Here is a 23,973-nt window from a genome sequence, read left to right on the forward strand (position 1 = left end):
ATTTCATTACTTGAATCTTGAAAAGCAAAAAAACATTCTGAAAACGTTTAACGTTTTCAATTCCAATTTCTTTCATATATGGTAAATTCTATTTAATTTCCCATTTAAAACAATAATGAATAAAAGGATGGCAACCAGAATCACAGTGAAACACTGACCTGCATTGCTCAATCTAAATATTCCTCTCACAAATTGTTATTGGCGCTTTCCTTTCTCAATATATATATATATTTTTTTGTCAATTCTACCCTACTTTCCAATAGCAACAAATTTTTCATGAAATTAAGGTCGACTGCATATTTCACAGGGAAAATTTGAGAATTACGCCCTATACTATAAATTTAATTAAATAAATCTATTTGTCATCAAGAGCCCCCTTTGGCCTTGTGATTTTTTTCAAGAAAAAGGAAAATAATAATAAATAAATATTGGCCTTTGGCTTTTGTTTTTTGTTTTTTGTTTTGTTTTGTTTTGTTTTTTTGCTTTTTTGTTTTTTTAAGAAAAATGCATTTTAAAACTAGGGAATATCTGCATCCTCAAATTGTGAGCCATGGGGAGGGGGTGTTTTTTAAAATTGCCACTTTTAAAGAAAATTGTTTTTTCGTACGACAGATTTTCACAGCAACAACACTTATCACAGATTTTACCAAACCCTCAATTAAGATTTTAAAAATCATGCTTTCAAAACCAAATGGACACCAATCATGAAGCATTTGGGTAAAAGAAGAATCTTACCAAGTGGTGAAATTAACCTTGCATACAGGGGATCTACATCAGTCAAATAAACATCATTTAACAAATGTTCAAGAAATTTTTCTTATTTTCTAATTGAGCAAATCATTAAATCATATGGGTACTTAACTGGTTCGCTAGAACAGGCAGCAATGCATGAATTTTGAGTTGCGCACTTTTCCATTTTCACTTTGAAAGCATTTGTTTAACAAAGAACAGGTAACTGAGCATGAATCCTGTCATACTTTTGGCAGCTTCTTCACAGAAATCAAGAGAGAAATGTTCTTCTCGATTCACCATCGATGGACAACTTCATGAGCCCAACATTGTAAAAAAGCGAATCAGACAAAGAATTAACAAGAGTCAAAGAAATCGTTTATGATTAGTAGTATTTTTTCATTCATATATAATTAATAGACAATTTATAGAAAAAAAAAGAAAAAAAAGCCAATAAATAAATTAAAAAGAATGCAAGTAAAATCAAGAGCGGGGCAAGTAAAATGAATACCTGATTGCGCTCAATGATTTCTATGAAGGGGGTGTGAGCAATGTTGCTCCACTCTTTTCCCTTCTTCCTTTGTAATCGTTTCGTCAACAAAGGACATGTAATGATCTTTACGTTCGAGATTGTGACAGGCAGCCCCTCTTCTGGCATGTGCTTGAGCTTCGGGCAGTCTTCCAAGGACAAATATTGAAGAGAGTTAAGGTGTTGAAACCCGTTGTTGTCCAACGTTCTCAAATTTCCAAATCCAGTGATGTAAAGATGGGTAACAGTTGTGGGCAGTAAATACTCCTCCGGAAAGGACTCCACATCCCAGCAATCATGATCATAATTTATGAATGCTAATCTTTTAAGAGACTGCAGTCTTTGCAAGCCCCACTCCATTCTATTGCAAATTAGTTTTTTGCAGTCGCTGATTCTTAAAGAAATTAGATTGGATGACAGACCACCTTTCGGAAAAGACTCAATTTGTGGACAATTAATGATATCCAAAAATTGAAGAGACGGGAGAAACGCGTGCATGTTTTCTGGGAGTGAATTGAGAAGAGAGCAATTACTGACTTCTAATTCTGAGAGATTGGGGGCCGACAATCCTCCACTGGGAAAAGCTACAAAATGAGGGCAATTTTTTATTTTCAACCGTAGGAGATCAGTTAGGTGATGTCCCTCCGAAACTGAAAGGGACTCCATGTTCCTACACCCTTCGATTATGAGATAACGAAGCTTCGGGAAGATGTCCAATGGAAATGACTTCAGAGGATTACAGCTATATTCTATAATCAGTCCGACAAGGGAAGAATAGCAGGGGTACATCGGGAATTCCAATTCCTTACAATTACGGATAAAAAGATATTTTAGTGTAGTGGGACTGGATAGACCACCACGAGGAAGAGACTTGAGCACAGGAAATTCAGAGATAAATAACCTTTCAACAGAGTGGTTGTGGTCCATCACTCCCTCTGGCAGAGACTCCAGGTTTTCGAATCCGATTATTGTGAGGTCGTGCAACGTGGGTGGCAATTTTTTCAACAACTCAACATTACAATTCCTTACTACTAATTTACGAATAAAAGGAGCAGTAGGGAGAGAAGTCTCAAGCTGTTCACATTCCTCAATCCCAAGTTCGGTTAAAGAAGGTAGGTGCTTGGGCAAGCTTCCACTTAGTTTTGGACATTTTTCAAGATAAAGCTCTTGGAGACTCGGAAAAGCTTCTTCATCTTTGCCTTCTTTGTGATAAGGAGACCATTCCTCCCACTTCGACATTGCCTTAAATCTCAATATTTTCAGTGATTGAAATGGTGTAGCAGTATAAGAACCGCTACCATAAAAGTTAGCATCCACAGTAACAACTTCATCAAACCCAAAAACGAAGAGGTCAAGAAGAGAGGGGAGTTGTCCAAGTGATGGCAAACTAGAGCAATTTCTACAAGAGTTTAGATGAACAACTGTTATATTTGAAAATGAACTATCTCCAACCCAATTTGGAAAGCTTGTGTCATTGTAATTCTTGATAACAAGCATTGTTAAGCTCGTATGAGGCTGCAGATTGTTGAGTACGTCTCTTTCACTTCGAGAAATAACATCATTGGCAGCATCCCACTCCAATGTTAGCTCCTTAAGGTGCTCCTTATCCTTCAACTTTGCTTCCAAAGCATTAGTTGAGTTTATCACATTCTGGAGATTCGATATCACAATGACTCCTCGAAGATTTGAAAGTTTTCCTAACTCTTCAATTCGGAATCCAATGTCCTTGCCGACAACAAATTTGGTCAAAGTCTGAAGACATTGTAACCGACCCATATGTATTGGCATATTTTTAATGCTAGTTCCACTAATATAAAGATGACGCAAATTAATGAGATTTCTCATATTTCTTGGCAACTTAACTAGAAATTTGCATCCTGATAAATTCAACGTTTGTAAGTTGGGCAACATACATGTAGACTTAGGCAATTTCTCAATCCCAGTAAAAGAGACATCTAAATAGCGTAGATGTTTGAAATCTCCAATTAACTCTGGCAACTCTATATTACAATAATGTGAAAGAGAGAGCACACGTAAGAATCTTAGTGTCAATAATAGATCATGTTGTACCTTTTTTGTTAAGTAGAACTTCAAAACCTTATTATCTTCATCTTTGTCTTCTTTTTTCATTTCTAACGCAATGAAGGTGCGTAAATTTTTAGCTTTGCACAAAGCCGTAAACTTCTCTGGGATGTCATACGTGGTTCTTAAGTAGGAAAAATGACGAGTTTTTTCTATAATTTTGTTTGTGTTATCCCCTTCTGATCTAAAACAAAATTTGCCAGATACAGATTTAGCTAAATCATGGACTAGGTCATGCATTAGAAAGCACAATTTGCTTCCATTTGATCGTTGTAAAAGTGACCTTGATACTAAATCAAGGAAGTACTCAGCACCTATATCTTCCATTTCTTCATTCTTGTTGTGTTGTTGCAAGAAGCCCTCTCCCATCCACAACTGAACAAGTTCTTCCATTTTGAATAGATAATTCTTTGGGAAGATCGAACAATATGCAAAACATCGCTTTAAATGTGAGGGTAGGTAATTGTAACTTAATCTTAAAGCTGGAAGAACATTACCCCCATCGTTAGGCAGACTCCAAATTTCGCTTTTCAAAATTTTATTCCATTCCTCTACATCTAATTTAGAGTGCAATAGACAACCAAGTGCTTTTGCTGCCAATGGCAGACCGTCACACTTCTTAATGATTTCTTCACCAATTCTTTCTAATTCAGGATATGCATTAGATTTTCCATTTTCAAAGGCATGATTTGCAAATAATAGCCAACAATCTTCTTCTGATAATTTATTAAGATTAAAAATTTGAATAGGGCGCATGATCAATGCAACACTTCTGTTGCGTGTTGTCACAATAATTCTACTTCCCGATGTTCCATATTTAAAGGGAATACTCAAGAGAGCCCAATCATCATAATTTTCATTCCATACATCATCAAGAATCAGTAAACATTTCTTTCCCATCAAATAATTCTTCAATTCAGTTTGGATCTTATTGAAGTCAGTGTGATCATGTTTTTGTGGACTGACAGCCTCAAGAATTTTTTTAGTTATCTTAGGAACGTCAAATTCTTCTGAAACACAAACCCATGCTTTAAGGCTGAAATGTTCTATAATTTTTTGGTTGTTGTAGATTTGCCGAGCAAGGGTTGTCTTTCCAACCCCACCCATGCCCACAATGGGAATCACACCAGTTGAGTGGTTGTTGCTTGCTACATCGTTTGAGAGCAGCAAGTTGACTATTGCCTTTTCATCATCATCCCTACCGTAAATTATAGTTTCTGGATCTACCAGAGAAGTTGTGGGCACTCTTTGGGAAGATCTCCCTTCAACACCTTCTCTCAGACCTATAGCATTTATTTGTGAATCTAGATTTTCCAGCTTATCTACGACTACTTGTATCTTTGATTCTAGTTTTCTCCCAAACTGATCAAATGAAGTAGAGATGAAGTTACGTACCTTACTCGTACGGGTTACAAAATCAGCTTCCACTTGGCACCGCAAAGCTTCAGTAGCGATCTCATCCAAAAGGTCCTCTGCGTGACAGACAGCATCCTTAAGCTCATCAACCCACTCTTTGACATTTGTGTCTGTGATTTCCTTTTCCTCTGCGTCATTGAGCACTTTGTTGAGGGTAAGACACCATGTCTTCAGCTTTGTTAGTAGTGTAGCAGGGACTTTTCTTCCTCGGATGAACTTCACGACCTCCTGAGATGCCATCCTGTCAAATAACACTTGAAGGGTTGCAGACAGAAATGCTCCTCCTACTAGGGCAGCAGCCATGATTTTCTTTTTTGCAATGGAAATAAATTGACAAAGTGAGTAACTCCAGGAAACTAAAAGAGATTGGTTTTTGCTTGTGGTGTGAAAGCCTGTGCAGTTCTTAGTTCTTATAACACATTTAGGGTATGTTTGGTTGGGATGAAAACAAGGAGGATGGAAGGAAGCTAGGAAGGAAGCTATGAATGAAGAAATGAAGTCACTTCGAAAGAACTCAACTTGGAAAGTTGTTGAGCTGCCTAAAGGAAAGAAACCTGTTGGATGTAGGTGGTTTTTCACGGTCAAATTCTAGGCAAATGGAACTATTGAACGATTCAAAACTAGACTAGTTGCTAAGGAGTACACTCAAACTTATGGAATTGACTACATGGAGACATTCGCACCAGTAGCAAAAATCTATATTGTCCGTATTCTTATATCCTTGGCGGTGAATCTTGACTGGCCATTGCACCAATTTAATGTGAAGAATGCATGTTTGGTTGAGAGGAGGAGGGGAAGAGAAAAATGATGGGGTCCACAAGTTTTCTCTCATCCCCTTTCAAAATACAATCTCTCCAAATTGGAGTGAAAATTGGGAAAAATATTTTAACAAAACTACCCCCACCTCTTTTAGCGTTTCTGGCTCTTTTTTTTTTTTTTTTGACTTTTCCTTTGTATGTAGGTGGGTTTTCACAGTCAAATACAAGGCAGATAGAACCATTGAACGATTCAAAGCTACACTAGTCGCCAAGGGGTACACTCAAACTTATGGAATTGACTACATGGAGACATTCGCACCAGTAGCAAAAATCAATGTTGTCCGTATTCATATATCCTTGACAGTGAATCTTGATTGGCCATTGCACTAATTTGATGTGAAGAATGCCTGTCTGGTTGAGAGGAGGGGGAGAGAAAAGTGGTGGGACCCACAAGTTTTCTCTCCTCCCCCTTCAAAATACAATCTCTCCAAATTGGAGAGAAAATTGGATTGAAAAGTGGGGAAAATATTTGGACAAAACTGCCCCACCTTTTTTAACATCTCTGGCTTTTTTTTTTTTTTTTTTTTCCTCTCTCTTTTGACTTTTCCTCTGTATGTAGGTGGGTTTTCACAGTCAAATACATGGCAAATGGAACCATTGAACGATTCAAAACTAGACTAGTCGCCAAAGGGTATACTCAAACTTATGTAATTGACTACATGGAGACATTCGCACCAGTAGCAAAAATCTCAATAGTTTCAGTTTGGATCTTATTGAAGTAAGTGTTATAATGTTTTTGTGGACTGACAGCCTCAAGAAGAATTTTTTTGGTTATCTTAGGAACGTCAAATTCTTCTGAAACACAAACCTATGCTTTAAGGCTGAAATGTTCTATGATTTTTTGGTTGTTGTAGATTTGCCGAGCAAGGGTTGTCTTTCCAACCCCACCCATGCCCACAATGGGAATCACACCAGTTGAGTGGTTGTTGCTTGCTACATCGTTTGAGAGCAGGAAGTTGACTATTGCCTTTTCATCATCATCCCTACCGTAAATTATAGTCTCTGGATCTACCAGAGAAGTTGTGGGCACTCTTTGGGAAGATCTCCCTTCAACACCTTCTCTCAGACCTTTAGCATTTATTTGTAAAGCTAGATTTTCCAGCTTATCTACGACTTCTAGTATCTTTGATTCTAGTTTTCTCCCAAACTGATCAAATGAAGTAGAGATGAAGTTACTTACTTACTCGTAGAGGTTACAAAATCAGCTTCCACTTGGCACCGCAAAGCTTCAGTAGCGATCTCATCCAAAAGGTCCTCTGCGTGATAGAGAGCATCCTTCAGCTCATCAAGCCATTCTTTGACAATTGTGTCTGTGGTTTCCTTTTCCTCTGCGTCATTGAGCACTTTGCTGAGGGTAAGACACCATGTCTTCAGCTTTGTTAGTAGTGTAGCAGAGACTTTTCTTCCCCGGATGAACTTCACGACCTCCTGAGATGCCATCCTGTCAAATAACACTTGAAGGGTTGCAGACAGAAATGCTCCTCCTACTAGGGCAGCAGCCATGATTTTCCTTTTTGCAATGGAAATAAATTGACAAAGTGAGTAACTCCAGGAAACTAAAAGAGATTGGTTTTTGCTTGTGGTGTGAAAGCCTGTGCAGTTCTTAGTTCTTATACCACATTTAAGTAGATGCAGTTCTAGCCATTAGATTAGAGATGCAAGAAAAATAAAAATAAAAATCCACCAAAAATTTGAGGGAGAAAGAGTAGGAAATAACCACATTTTTGTGAGAGAAAATTATGTAAAGAATGGAAGAGTGAATGACAAATTTATACTAAGAGGATGATAATAAAAAGAAACAAAATAAAGGAAGATAAAAGGAAGAGTGATATCAAGGTAGAATGTTTGGGGAGATGAAAATGTAAAGAGAAGGAGAAAGGTTGGAGAAAGTGTAAATGTTAAAAAAAAATGAGTAAATTTGATAAGCACAATAAAAAATAACATTTTTTATTTTTTTAAACAAAAAGAGAGAGAGAAAATATAAATAATTTAATGATAAGGAGGATGTGGTTGAATTTCAATATTGAGTAAAATAGAAGAGAAGAAAAAAAAAATTAAAAGATATAACAACAAACAATAAATTATCCAAATTATGGTATGTAATGGAATACTATTTTTTTTTTTATCTACTATCTTTAATTTTTTATAATGTAATCAAATAAAATTTAACAGTCAAATAGCAAAATAATAATAATAATAACTTAAAACATGAAACTAAATTGTATCAACCTAAATTAGAGTTCTTAAAATACAAAAATTTATCAATCTAAAGCGGAGATGCAATAAAAAATAAAAATCCACCAAAACATTGAGAGAGAGAGAGAGAGAGAGAAAGAACCTTTTTGTGAGAGAAAACTATATAAAGAATGGACAAGAGTGACAAATTTATAGTAAGAGAGAAGGGATAAAAAGAGACAAATAAAGGAAGATGAAGGAAAAAATGAATAGCAATATTAAAGTAGAGGGTAGTGGGGAGATGAAAAAGTAAGGGAAGAAGAAAGGTTGAAGAAAGTGTAAATATTTAAAAAAATAAGTGAATGTAAATAAAATTATTAGAAAATTGGAAATAAAAAAGAAATATATATATATAAATGTTAAAACCGACAAAAATGAATATGTAAAGTCAATAATCTATATATATATATATATATATATTCATAAAAAAATATGAATAAATAATAATTAATAATTATGTGACGAATATCGTGGCGATGAGGTGACGTAATAGGAGCTCAGCAGTAATAAATGTTTCGTTTCAGCTTTTAGAAATATATAGATGTAAATATAGATTACACGTATTTTCACATACTTTTTCATCCACATCCACACGTATTTTCAAAAAATATAAACAATATTACTAGAACAATATTACGAAATGCCCTAGATTGCTTTGCCCTCGGAATCAATATATGCTTCAATAATTGAGAGTAATTTAAACCAAATCTACATTTATTTTTTTTACTGGGGGTAAGCTTTAGAGAAAAATTGATGTTAATTGTATTTTTATTCTTCAAAATCAAAAGCTTGCTTTTAGATAGCAATAAGAAACTCACACGCCTCTGGCTAGTAGTAGGCCATCATTGCCAACAAATTTAGGCCCCACGGTTGTTTTAATTGTATTTTCGTTTTCAAAAGTTTGCTTCTTTTTTCTTTTTCTAAAGTAAATTCTTTATATTTTTTGGATTTAGTCTGAGCAAATATCATGAGATACCCTTCCAACCACCGTTTTGTTTTTGTTTTTTCCTTTGAATACCTGGCCCTCCTCATAGCCACAAATTCCACTAGAATCTGCCTAGCTATTGCTCAATACTGACTGGCTGACATTAACTTACCAACCACCTTCCTAGCTAATCTTCTTTTGCTTTTGTTTCCGTTTGTGTTTGTTTCACATGGTTACTCAAAATCCGGAGCAAGACAATCCAATAATGCTATAGGCAAGCATGGCAAAATTGGTCAGAATTTTCTGACCCGACCCAATTAACCTGTAATCCAATTGACCTGCAACCTTATTGACCTGTTTAAAAATAACCCATTTTGACCCGCGACCCAATTGACTCAACCCGAACCCAACCCGACTCGCCCATTTTGCCACGTCTACCAACGTTGAGTAGATTGAGATTGAGGTGTAATTCTTATAAAATATTTACTTATTCTTCTTTACTTAATATGTTATGTACTCCATTATTGTTTGTCATTCTTTACTTGTCACCTTCATTTTCTCTTCCTACTTTAAACAGATCGAAGATTATACCAAGATTAGCTTATAGAAAGCTGGAACAAGAGTTGCACCAAATTTGGGTATCAAGTGATTAGTGGTAATTGGTAAGTGGTAACAGTACCACCAGTGAGAATCTAATCACAATTAATGAACTCAAGAACAATTGACAAATTGCATCTATTTCAAAAAAAAAAAAAAAAACTTGTTTGAAAAATACGAGTCAACTCGACCCGCGACCCAATTGACCTGCAAACCCGATTGACCAGACCCGAACCCAACCTGACTCACTCGTTTTGCCATGTCTAGCTATAGGTCTTTTCTTTTCTTTTTTTCTTTTTTTGTGTGGATAATCTGCTATAGGTCATAAAATAACAAACTGAAATTTTCTTATATGTATCACAACAAATGGATCACAAATAAGATAAGAGGTCAAAACAAAAATAAAAAATAATTAAAGGTAAAGATTCCATGGTTTTAAAAACCGAACTGTCCAGTTTAATCATAAATCAACTGTCACCTTCATTTTCTCTTCCTACTTTAAACAGATCGAAGATTATACCAAGATTAGCTTATAGAAAGCTGGAACAAGAGTTGCACCAAATTTGGGTATCAAGTGATTAGTGGTAATTGGTAAGTGGTAACAGTACCACCAGTGAGAATCTAATCACAATTAATGAACTCAAGAACAATTGACAAATTGCATCTATTTCAAAAAAAAAAAAAAAAACTTGTTTGAAAAATACGAGTCAACTCGACCCGCGACCCAATTGACCTGCAAACCCGATTGACCAGACCCGAACCCAACCTGACTCACTCGTTTTGCCATGTCTAGCTATAGGTCTTTTCTTTTCTTTTTTTCTTTTTTTGTGTGGATAATCTGCTATAGGTCATAAAATAACAAACTGAAATTTTCTTATTTGTATCACAACAAATGGATCACAAATAAGATAAGAGGTCAAAACAAAAATAAAAAATAATTAAAGGTAAAGATTCCATGGTTTTAAAAACCGAACTGTCCAGTTTAATCATAAATCAAGTATCAATTCGGTCTGATTATACCTAAAAACCAAAAATTACATAAAAAGTAGAGATAATCGAAAAACCAGTTGTTTAATAAAAAATAAAAAATAAAAACCAAAAACCAGTACAGTTGGACCAGTTTTAGAACAGTTCAGTTAAATGTAAAAAACACTGTGTTTTCTATAATTAAAAAAAAAAATATATATATATATATATATAATAAAATAAAATAAAATAAAAAACCCACATATGTTTGTACAGAGATTGAGGTAAAGATTAGCCGGTGATTTTGATAAATTTTTTTTACGGTGGATTACCTTTACCTGCCTATTTTCAACTTCACTTGTTCTTGAAATTTTCAAGGAAGAAAGAGTGCTTGAGAGATGGAGAAGAAGAAGCAAATTCAGAATTTAAGAGAGAATAAATAGAAGGATTAAAGAAGTGGGGACTGGACTCATTGGGATTTTTTTGCCATTTAACATGATTTTGCTAACAATTTCATTAGTTGGCAAGTTCTTGAAACTAAATTTTAAAGTAGCATCTCAAGTCTCTCTGACTTGAGTTTCAAGTTCTGAAACAACTGACATGTTATTTTCAATCTACGTGAAATTTTTTATTCACTCCTCTTTTGCACTAAATTGGCTGTCGAAGGTCCCCAAAGAAGTTATGGATGAAGGTTCTCCTGCATGGACTAAAGGGAGGATTTTCTACACAAATGCCCCAAAGGAAGTTGTGGACGAATATGCAACTCAATTTGCAAAGGACATGGAGTCATTCCTTTTTCCTAGAGAGCACAAGAGCTTGTCATTGGAGGGCTACTAGCAGTTATCATACCTGCTGCCCCTAATGCCATGAGCAACTGAGACATTTACTGGTACAGAATTGGACCTTCTGGGATATTGCCTAATGGATATGGCCAAAGTGGTGAGAAAATGAATTTTCAATTCTTCCTCCTTGACCCTTTTTGGGGAAATTCTGGATAAACTAGGTGTGACTTTCAATCAGTTGAAATAGAAATGAAAAAAAAAATATATATATATATATATATATATATCAGGATTTATTACAACCATTCATCATAAACTTCAAAATTCTACAATCAACAACTTAATTTGAAATTAATTTGTAGTGTCTAACTTGCCATCCAAATTTAGATTATTGTACACTTATCCACCCTAAATTATGAGGACATTTGTGATCTATACTCTAAAATACAAAATTCAACAAACCCACTCAGATTTGGTGATATGCTGCCCAGATATGATAACTAATGTGGACGATTTAAGGACTATGCAAATTAATGTTGAACTAGAGAGTTTATTTAACATTCTATACTCTAGGGTGGTTGCAAATGTCACAATGTTTAATTTGAAAAAGTTGAATAATCGCAAATAAATCTTGAACTAGAGGTGCCATCTTTTACCAACTATAAGGTTGGATAGGTCATTTGTGAAAAATCTCATATATAAACAAGAAAATACCTAGAGAATGGATAATTTGAATACCCAGAAAAAGCATATTTTCTTGCAAACGCCTTCAATATGCGTTCTTTGTTCCTGAGAGCCTTATTAGAAGGATTACTTGAAAAACAATTTGGAAATGATATGATGGATGAGTTGTTTGATCGTTACTCTGAAAAAATTAAAAGGTCCTCCTATTTCTTGAATCCAGAAACTGATAAAACAATTGAATTGTTTGCCCTTTTGAAACGTAAAAATTAAATTTCAGTTATATTCAGACCAAAAAAATCATCACTTACAATGTAAAAGAGAATATTATGTATAAGCAATTATCTTAAATCATACATCTATATAATTATTTTGAGAATCTCAATGTTTATATATATATATATATATATATATATATATAAATAAATAAAAGATAGAAATTCTACTCTAATCTAATAGTGTATATGTGTGTGAAACTTCCTCCTGAAAACTTGAACCCATTTTTTTTATTTCCATGAATCTATGAATGTCCCTAGATCTAATGGTTTCCACTTTTCATGCTTTATTTATTTTAAATGTTTTTTTTTTTTTTTTTCCTCAAGGAACTATTCCCATAAAGTTAAATCGTACTCATATAGTAATTTCAACAAACAAACAAAATTTTAATTTTATACCATACTTTTTATAAACCGATTTTGAAAAAATTGGCAAATTGAATAAATAAAATTTAAATGATATTCTATCCAAAAAAAAAATTAATTAATATTTATATATTAAAAACTCTACTAAAATTTATCACATTAAACCTTAAAATATAATGAGCCTACGCCTATGTACCCACCTTTTTCATTTGTTCCAACAACACTCTTTTAAAATTTCTTCCTCCTCTAGGTTCTTATTTAAGGGTTCCCCTTCTGACATATTAACTTCTCAAACTTACGATAAATACATTTTGGATAGAATCACATGTTGAAAAATTATATGAAAATTGGTGTATATGTGATATTACTTTTTAGAAAAATTATAAATAAAGAATGAATGAAAGAGTGTACCACCTTAAATTAATCAGTAATTACGTATCCTACAAATTTTATCTGACCTTCCTCTAGGACTTTGATGCGATCAGTCCAGTCAAAAGTTGGTACATTTTGGTCCATTTTGGTCTATCCAATTCACTTCGGTGATTCTTTGAAAGGAGAGGTTTGTGTTGAAAGAAAAGCTACTTCATTGACAATTATGTCACATTCTTAGTGTAATGTTGATAGATTCTTGATAAAATTATATTTTTCTTATATTATTAAAGTCTTGTATTTTTCCTTATATAAATAATATATTTACTTATATTTGCTTCCTCTTTAGGCCATTCAAAAAGTATAGAGGAAGAACCGTTTGTAAGGAACATTATAAATAAATCTGTCCCTGGTTGTGATGAATAATAGAATGCTTCTGCATGACTACATTTGGTGGCAAGTAAGAGGTGAATGGGAACGAGTGATGATGGTTCCATTATCACATTAAGTAGTACCAACATCACATATGACAGTATTTTTTCTACATTCGGTTGTACTCATATTTTTTTCTAACATTTGATAGTACCATCTTCAAATTGTGCAGTACCAAAATCACATGTAACTGTACTTTTGTCACGTTTGATGGTTCTATTGTCACATTAGGCAGTACCAACATCACATTTGACAGTACTTTTCTCACAGTTGGTTGTACTTTAATTTTTTCTCACATTTGACGATACCATCCTCACATTGTACAGTACAAACATCACATGAGATTGTACTTTTATCAAATTTGGTGCTCCCCTTATTTCTTTATCACATTTGATGGTTCTATTGTCACATTAGGCAATACCAACATCATATTAGACCATATATTTCTCACACTCAGTGGTACTTTTGAAACATTCAATGGTTCCCTTTTTCTTTTCTCGCCAATTACCATAATACCCCCGAAACCTAAAAAATGACTAAAATACTCTTAGAACCTAAAAAATGACAAAATCACCCTAAAACTCAAAAAAAAAATGCCAAAATTACTATAAAACCCAAAAACATGACCGAAATAACTATAAAACCCAAAAACATGACCAAAATACCCTTAGAACAAAAAAAAATTGACCAAATGACCTTGAAACTTAAAAAAATAAAAAAATAATAATAATAATAATAAAAAAACCAAAATTACCATAAATCTAAAAAAATGACTGAAATAACAATGAAATCTAAAAAATTGACAAAATACCCTTAGGAAAAAAAAATGATCACATGACCTTGAAACATAGAAATTGACCGAAATGATCTTGAAACCAAAAAAATGACTAAAATGACCTCATAACCTAAAAAGTGACTGAAAAATCCTTAGGACCTAAAAAATTACTTAAATATTTATAATCCACTTAATAATATAAAATTTACAAAAAAAAAAAAAAATTACCCAATACTTGATTTCTTGAATGTAAATTACCATAAAAAAAGGAAAAAAAAAAAAAAAGATAAAGATAAATCACTCCACATTCCACACTCTAAATACTAATTACTATTTTAAATAATAAATAATCCACTTAATAATATAAAATTTACAAAGGAAAAAAAAAAGTGAAACAAAATTTACCTAGTATTTGATTTCTTAAAATTAAAGTACCGTACCAAAAAAAAAAAAAAAAGGTGAAGATAAATCACTCCATAGTCTACAATCTAAATACTAATTACAATCTTAAATATTTATAATCCACTTAATAATATAAAATTTACAAAGGAAAAAAAGTGAAAAAAGGAATTTACCCAGTACTTGATTTCTTGAAACTAAATTCGTATACAAAAAGAAAAAAAAAAGATGAAGATAAATCACTCTACAGACCACAATCTAAATCTAATTTCTATCTTAAATATTTATAATCCACTTAATAATATAGAATTTACAACAACAAAAAAAAAGTTAAAAAAAATTACCCAGTACTTGATTTCTTGAAAGTAAAATACCATACAAAAAGAAGAAGAAACATAAAAGATAAATCACTCCGCAGTTCACACTTTCAATACTAATTATTATCTTAAATATTTATAATCCACTTAATAATATAAAATTTACAAAAGAAAAAAAAAAGTGAAAAAAAAATTACCCAATACTTGTTTTATTGAAAGTAAAGTACCATACAAAAAAAGAAAGTAAAGATAAATCACTCTACAGTCCACAATCTAAATATTAATTACTATTTTAAATATTTATAATCTACTAATAAAACTTACAAATAAAAAAAAGTGAAAAAAACACTTTACCCAATACTTGATTTCTGGAAAGTAAATTACCATGCAAAAAGAAAAAGAAAAAAAATTAAGATAAAGATAAATCACTCTACATTCTACACTCTAAATACTAACTAATATCTTAAATATTTATAATCAACTTAATAATATAAAATTTATAAAAGAAAAAAAAGTGAAAAAAAAAAATTTTTACCCAATATTTGATTTCTTAAGATTAAAGTACCATACAAAAAACAGGAAAAAAAGAAAGAAAAAAAAAAAGGTAAAAACAAATCACTCTATAGTCCACAATTTAAATACTAATTACTATTTTAAATATTTATATTCCACTTAATAATATAAAATTTACAAAAAAAAAAAAAAAAAAAAAACCAAAAGAAAAACTTACCCAGTGCTTGATTTCTTGAAGTAAAGTCCTATACAAAAAGAAAAAGAAAAAAAAAAAAGATAAATCACTCCACAATCCACAATCTAAATACTAATTATGATCTTAAATATTCATAATCCACATAATAATATAAAATTTACAACAGAAAAAGAAAAAGTAAAAAAACAATTATCTAGTATTTGATTTTTTAAAAGTAAAGTACCATACAAAAAGAAAAAGAAAAGATAAATCACTCTGCAGTCCACACTCTAAATATTAATTGTTATCTTAAATATTTATAATCAACTTAATAGTATGAAATTTACAAAAGAAAAAAAAGTGAATTTTTTTTTTATACACAGTATTGAATTTCTTGAAAGTAAAGTACCATACAAAGAGAAAAAGAAAAAAGAAAAAAAAAAAGATAAAGATAAATCACTATACAGTCCACACTCTAAATATTAATTACTATCTCAAATATTTATAATCCACATAATAATATAAAATTTACAAAAGAAAAAAAAAGTGAAAAAAAAATTACCCAGTACTTTAATTTTTGAAAGTAAAGTACTAAACAAAAAGAAAAAGAAAAAAGAATGATAAAGGTAAATCACTCCGCATTCCACAATCGAAATATTAATTTCTATCTTAAATATTTACAACCCACTTAATAATAGAAAATTTACAAAAGAAAAAAAAAGTGAAAAAAAGATTACCCAGTACTTTATTTCTTGAAAGTAAAGTACCGTACAAAAAGAAAAAGAAAAAGAAAAGATAAATTACTCTATAATCCACGGTCTAAATACTAATTACTATCTTAAATGTGAGTAATTCTACTGTACACTCCTTTTTTTTTACGATACCCACTAGTAGGCAACCTGCTATACCAGGTTTCCAAAACATCACATTTGACGATTTCATTCTCATATTGTGTAGTTCCAACATTAATATGTGATTGTTCTTTTGTCACATTTGATGGTTCCCTTATTTTTTTCTCACATTTGACAATTCAATCCTCGCATTGTGCAGTTTCAACATCACATGTGACAGTTCTTTTGTCATATTTGGTGGTTCCCTTATCTCTTTTCTCACATTTGACGATTACATTCTCACATTGTGCCGTTTCAACATCACATGTGACAGTTCTTTTGTCACATTTGATGGTTGTCTTATTTTTTTCTCACATTTGACAATTTTATCCTCATACTGTGCTATTCTAACATCACATGTGATAGTTCTTTTATTACATATAATGATTCCCTAATTTTTTTCTCGCATTTGAAGGTTCCGTCCTCACATTATGTAGTTCCAACATCACATGTGACAGTTCTTTTGTCACATTTGGTGGTTCCCTTATTTTTTTTCTAACATCTAACGATTTCATTCTCACATTATACAATTCCAACATTACATGTGATAGTTCTTTTGTCACATTTGTTAGTTCCCTTATTTTTTCTTACATTTGACACTTTCATCCTTACATTGTGCAGTTTCAACATCACATGTGATAGTTCTTTTATCACATTTGATGGTTCCTTTATTTTTTTTCTCATTTGATGGTTTCATCCTTACATTGTGCAGTTTAAACATCACATGTGATATTTCGTTTGTCACATTTAATGGTTCCTTTATTTTTTCTCACATTTGACGGTTCCATCTTCACATTGTGCAATTCCAACATCACATGTAATAGTTCTTTTGACACATTTGATGGTTCCCTTATTTTTTTTCTTACATTTGACGGTTTCATCCTTATATTGTGCAGTTCCAACATCACATGTGACAGTTCTTTTGTCACATTTAGTGGTTCCTTTATTTTTTTCTCACATTTTATGGTTTCATTCTCATATTGTGCAGTTCCAACATCACATATAATAGTTCTTTTATCACATTTGATAGTTCCCTTATTTTTTTTTCCTCACATTTGATGGTTTCATTCTCACACTGTGTAGTTCCAATATCAAATGTGATAGTTCTTTTGTCACATTTGTTGGTTCCCTTTTTTTTTTTTCTCACATTTGATGGTTTCATCCTCACACTGTGCAGTTCCAATATCAAATGTGATAGTTTTTTTGTCATATTTGTTGGTTTCCTTTTTTTTTTTCTCACATTTGATGATTTCATTCTCATATTGTGCAGTTCCAACATCACATTCCAATATCACATGTGACAGTTCTTTGTCACATTTGGTGGTTCTTTTTTTTTTTTTTTTTTTCCTCATATTATGCAGTTCCAACATCACATGTGATAGTTCTTTTGTCACATTTGATGTTTCTTTTTCTTTTTTTCTCATATTTGACGATTCTATTCTCACACTGTGTAATTCCAACATTACATGTGACTGTTCTTTTATCACATTTGGTGGTTCTCTTATTTTTTTTCTCACATTTAATGGTTCCATTGTCAAATTCGACAGTACCAATATCACATTGGATAGTACTTTTGTCACATTTAGTGGTTCTCCTTTTTTTTTTTCCTCATATTTGATGATTCTATCCTCACATTATGCAGTATCAACATTAAATGTGACTATACTTTTGTCATGTTCGGTGGTTCCCTTTTTTTTTTTCTCACATTTGATAATTTCATTGTCACACTCACATTAGGCAGTACTAACATCACATTTAACCGTACTTTTCTCACATTTGACCGAAATGGCCCTGTAACCTAAAAAAATACTGAAATATGCTTAGAACCTAAAAAATGACCATAATGCCCCCTCAGAACCTAAAAATTATTGAAATACCCCTAACACCTAAAAAATGACCGAAGGACCCTTGAAATTTAAAATTGACCACAAAATACCCCTTGAAACCTCTATTTACAAGGTCAAAATGACAATAAAAATGTTATACAACCACTCTATTTGCTTGATTTGAAACTCAATGATTTTAAAATTAATAGATTTTAAAAGCTTGATTTGAAATCAATGGATTTAAAAAGCCATTGATTTTTAAATTCCTTGTTTTGGTATTTTTATACAATGAAGGACTCGAAATTCCATTGTTTGGATACCTAAATTTGGATTTGGATTTAGATTTAGATTTAAGATAAATAAAATAATTTTTCCAATTATTATTTTTCTTAAACTTTCTACATTTTAATTTTAGTAACAGTTTTTTAATAAATATATGAGGTAATGAAAAAAACCATTTGATGGTTTTTAGATCCCTTAAACAATTGATTAAACCTAGGTAATTAGCCAAGTTGTTACTTAGTCCAATTAAACAAGTCTAGGTTATCACAATATAAAAGATCAAATCATGCAAAGTAACGGAAAATAAATAACACAAGATATGATCACCAAGGAAACCAAACCGGTAAAAACCTGGGGAGGATTTGACCTAGCTATCCTCAAGGTAAATTTAAATCCACTATCTTGAAAGAATCGAAGTTCATACAATAAGACTTACAAGCTCCCACGCTCGACTTCTTATTGCTACCAACAAGTAGAACTTACTAACACAACAACGTGCAAGCTCCGAATCCACAGACTCCTTCTTTCTTGGATTCACCACCAGATACAAGCACACCCGTTTGTGTTTTCTTTAAGCTTCAATGGTAGCAACTGAATTGATCATCAAGGTGTAGATAAATCTTCTCCTTGAAAACCCTAAGTTTGTGTAAAGGAAAGCTCCTCTAGATCTCACAAGAAACTTACATAAACCGCAAATATGAGCAACACTAAAATGTGGCTAGGGTTTGTCTTTTATACTTGGGACAAATAAGAAAGCCTAAAAACGTTTTAAAACACTTAGGGCTGAGTTGGACGAATCTGCAGAAAAACATTCTGCTCGAGTTTCGATCGTTCGAGCTTGTCTTTCGATCGATCGAGCCAGGCCAAAAGACACAATCCTTTCCTGCTTTAACTCGATTCCAACTTTACATAGACGCACAACTTTAAGCTAGACTTAAACACTTCTAAACACATTGTTTTGATCATGGTTTGCCAACAATACAAATTAGAGTTCTAAATACATAAAATCCTAAACTTTAGAACCTAACAAACTTCTCTCCTTTGGCAATCCGTAACAAAACACAACTAGAAGCTCACAATTTACAAAATAAAAAGCCCTTTACAAAATAATGCTCATAAAACAAATTCAACCCTAACTACTATCCATCAGTTGCAAGTGTAGACAGCAGCTCAATTGAATCATCCTGTATATTTCCTGAAACACTAAACAAAATGCATAACCGCATGTGTGGAAACAATATAAGTAAACAAAATAACTTCTTGATTTCAAACAACACACAAATAAAGACATATATCAATGAATAACTCATAAATATAAATCAATAAGCAGCTTGAAACAAGAAACATATAAAGTACCAACAAAACATAAAACTCCCCCTAAGAGCATTCACAGCGGTGGAGCTAAAAATTTAGCTTTTTAGCTCCACCAAAAGTTACTTTATCTATTTTAGCTACATACATGCTACAGCAGTGGATCTATTTTAGCTTTTAACATAATAAAATAATATATCCATTACAATAAAATAATATATTCATTACAATAAAATAATATATCCTATACAATAAACAAAAATCACAACCACCTTCAACTGCCACCGTTACCGCCACCGCCGCCGCCACTATCGCCACCGCCACCACCGCTGCCGTCGCCGCCGCCGCCACCATGCGACTCCACAAAATTAGAAAAAAAAATATATAAATTTTCCTGCATACAGAAAATTCTCAAACTAACATTTATATCAAAACTTGACATGTAACTTAATCTCATTAAAATGACCACAAGAAATCCTTTGTGTGCTTCTCTTTGTGGTTTTGTGCAACACAACAAATTACAGAGACAACAAAAAATGTAAACTTCGCTGCACAAATTACAGAGAATACAAGCACTTCTATTATAAGAAAACTACACAACAAATTCCTGCAAATAGAAAATTCCCAATACATTCCAATACAAATACATTCTGTCCATTCCAATACAAATACATTCTGTCCATTCCAATACAAATACAATTTGTCCATTTAGATGTTATACCCAGCAAAAACAGCAAAAAAATCCCATAGTGCCAAATCAAAAATCACATTCCTCACACAGTTCAACATCCTTGCAAACAATCCAAAATAGTGCCAACTGCCAACACGCCATATCACATAGCTATATTTTTCACATAACACCAAGTTTAGCCGACAACACACCATTTTTCACCACAAAATAACACCATGACACAAAACCAGAAAAATTAAGCCAAAACAACGAACACCCGAATGAAAAAATTCACCGATTCATCAAAAAAAAAAAAAAAAAATTCACTGACCCGACAACAAACCATTTTTCACCACAAAATAACACCATAAATGATGACACAAACCCAGAAAAATTAAGCCAAAACAACGAACACCCAAATGAAAAAATTCACTAATTCATCAAAAAAAAAAAAAATGAAAAAATTCACTAACCCGACAACACAGCATTTTTCACCACAAAATAACACAAAAAATGATGACACAAACCCATAAAAATTAAGCCAAAACAACGAACACCCAAATGAAAAAATTCACTAATTCATAAAAAGAGATGGGCGGCTGGGACGACGAGGTCTGAGGCGATCGGCGGCTGGAACGGCGGTGGGTCGAGCTTCGGCTGGGACGAAGGTGGGTAAAGCCTTGGCTGGGACGGCGTCGGTCAACTTGAGAGATGGTGAGATGGTAAGAGTGAACCGGATCCGGCGCCGGTCAGCTTGAGAGATGGTGAGATGGTGAGACGGTGAGAGTGAACCGGGGAGTTTCAGAGAGGTGAGATGGAGAGGTGGGAGCTTGAGAGTGATGAGAGAGAGGGCGCTGAGATGAATAAAAGAATGAGAAAAAATAAACAACCAAACATTATTTTAATCGGGGTGCTGAATAAAGAATGATTATTTTTTTTAGATGATTGCTACAGTGCACATCTATAGATAGATGTGCACTGTAGCGATTCATCTAAAAATTATTGCTTTACCTCCTCTGCTGCGTGACCCTTTTTGGTATTTTTGTGGAGCTAAAATAGCATTATAGCTATTTAGCTCCACTGCTACAAATGCTCTAACATGAATATCCCATCAAAAATAAGGTAAGAGCTAAACAAGTTAAGTACAAAGTGAAGCACCTAGATACAATCTAAACTCCACAAACTCCAACCAAAAACAAATAAACTCCCCCTGAAAGAAAAAACTCTACAAAGTACTCCCCCTTTTTGTGACGGAATGCCAAAGGGCAAACAAGATATCCATCATCAAAAGGGAGGTGGTCTAAACTGTGCCAACTCCGCACGTAAGGCACGGATCTCATCGAGCACGTCCACCAAAATCTATCCTTAAGCCGCCTGAACGGTTAAGACATGATCCAACATGCGACGAATGTCTGAATCATCCAAAGCAGTCGGTGGAGGAACATCAGCATCAATAGCAGCACCTGAAGTCTCAGCAGCAGTAGTACCTGTAGAAGAGGGAGGAGGGGGAACACCACTAGATGACGCACCTCTAGGACGAGAATGAGCAACTCTCAACTGAGCAGCCCTCTGATGAAGAAAGGTGACACCTATGGGAGCAATCACATGAACAGGCTCACCAAACGGAAAACCATCTAGACCTAAGAAGAGCAAAAACCTATGAATGAAAATAGGATAAATCAGCGCATGCCCTACGGCAGAACTCCTATGAACCTCGTTCAAAGAACGAAGGAACAAGTAAGGAAAACTAATATATGCTCCAGAAATAAAGGCATACAAAAACACACATTGCTCTAAAGGAATGGTGTGGAAGTGAAAGATAGGCCACAAGGAATGATACGCTATCCTAAAGAAAAGATAGGCAGTCTCGGTAAGCTCAACGGACGTGATCCGAGAATCAGAACCCCACTGGATAGATGACCCAGTAATGTAAGACATGACAACATCTAATGAGGGTGACTCATCATAGGGATAGTCAGCATTCCGAACAACCAGCACCCCAAGAGCTTCAGCCACTACCCGAGGGGTAATGGTGAACTCTACACCTCGTATCCAACTCCTAACAAGGGTGTTGGAATCATAGATGTGGCAAGAGAGGTTCGAGAAGAACTCTCTAATCAGGGCGGTCGGGGGTGGATGATCTATCTCTAAGAGAAGCAACCAACCTCTAGACTCAAAATTGGCCCTAATGGCCGGATCAAGTTCATCCAACACAACAGCTCGCTCAACCCATATCTTACGCTTACAGTTCAAGGAGTCAAAGGCTTCTCTACACTTATCATTCTTAAACTCCTCAACCCTAAAGAGAGACACAGAGGAAGTGGAAGTGGTCCTATGGGCTCTAGTTTTCCTAGGCATGGTGCTAGGATAAGGACCAACACACAGAGAGAAAAAAAAAAATCAAAACCAAGGGTAGACTGCAAGTTAGCACAAAAACAGAATATAGAATAAAAATCTATATGATGCATGAACAAGTTAAATGACATGATGCATGTTCTAATGCAGTGACTTAAGTCCAAAAGGTTCAAATTTACAAAATTGGCTTGAACATTAAGGTTTTAACACAAAAACCCCAAAATTTGGAAAACCACTTGATCAATTTGAAAAAATATTGACGAATTGATCATCATACATGATAGAATAACAAAAATAATGATCAAATACATCAATTTGATAAGCCAATTTCATCAATTTAACCCAATTAGACAAAATCCCCAATTCAGATCAAATTCAAAACCCTAGAATTTCCAATTTTTCAAAAACTACAAAATTGATCAAATTAAACTATAAGGAACATCATTATAGCATCATAGAACAAAAACCCATTGATCAATTTCACCCTAATATTTTGAAAGTGCTGAAAATATCCATTATAATGCATGAAAAATGCATGAAATCATGAAATAAAATGGAAAAGGAAGGGCAAAAGGGATTTACCGGCCTTCAAGGACAAAAACCTTGCAAAAATCTTGAAGGAAAACGAAAAAAAATTGATGGTGGAGCCTAGAGCCAACGCGGAGAGAGAGAAAAGTTGAAAAACTATTTGAAAAAGTGACTTTGAAAAGTCCAATCTGTCTTTTTAAAAAACCTGATTCACGAGTTTTGATCGATCGAAAATCAGCCTCAATCGGTCGAAACAGACAGAGACTCTTTCTCTCAAATTTAAAAATTTTCGATCGATCGAAAAATAGAATGGATCGATCGAAATAGGTAGAGGCTCACCAAATTTTGAGGAAAAAACACAGTTTTGAAAAGCATTTAGAATTAACTCAAATCATTGAAATTTAAGAACAAAAATGCATGAGTATGTGATGATATGATTTTCAAAACAAGAATTTTAAGTCCAAGTTCCCCAAAAACGAAATTTCTTGCATTCTCCACAAATTTTCGAGCAACAAATTAATTTTGCACAAAATTCGAAGTATTTGCAAAACTTCGTTGGTCAGATCATAAACACACACAATAACATGTACAATGTTTAGCAAAGAGTAACTCGTGTAGTGTGTGCAACTAGCAAAAACTTGAGATACATGTGAGGTGATATGTGAATAGTAATCAATCACAAAGTCTACAAAATTCATCACACAGAATTTAAAAGAGACTATCACCTAAA

General features: G+C 33.2%; 1 protein-coding gene across 28 annotated transcripts in view; it reads right to left on the reverse strand.

The window, feature by feature from the left end:
- Window positions 1-7,287, reverse strand: part of LOC115974288 (putative disease resistance RPP13-like protein 1) — a 33,114-nt gene extending 25,827 nt beyond the window's left edge. For 25 of the 28 annotated variants that reach the window (XM_031094762.1, XM_031094747.1, XM_031094612.1 and 22 more), the window contains exons 1-4: window positions 6,755-7,287; window positions 1,241-4,997; window positions 863-1,042; window positions 736-768 (exon numbers count right to left, since the gene is read on the reverse strand). In XM_031094762.1, coding sequence (XP_030950622.1) covers window positions 1,001-1,042; window positions 1,241-4,997; window positions 6,755-7,077 — 4,122 coding nt within the window. In that variant the 5' untranslated portion in view covers window positions 7,078-7,287 and the 3' untranslated portion in view covers window positions 736-768; window positions 863-1,000. The remainder of the gene's footprint in view (window positions 1-735; window positions 769-862; window positions 1,043-1,240; window positions 4,998-6,754) is intronic. The other 3 variants (XM_031094772.1, XM_031094699.1, XM_031094781.1) reach the window with 2 other exon arrangements.
- Between the last annotated feature and the right edge of the window lie 16,686 nt (window positions 7,288-23,973).

This window comes from Quercus lobata, chromosome 1, assembly GCF_001633185.2.
Source record: "Quercus lobata isolate SW786 chromosome 1, ValleyOak3.0 Primary Assembly, whole genome shotgun sequence".
In the NCBI taxonomy this organism is placed as follows: Eukaryota; Viridiplantae; Streptophyta; class Magnoliopsida; order Fagales; family Fagaceae; genus Quercus; species Quercus lobata.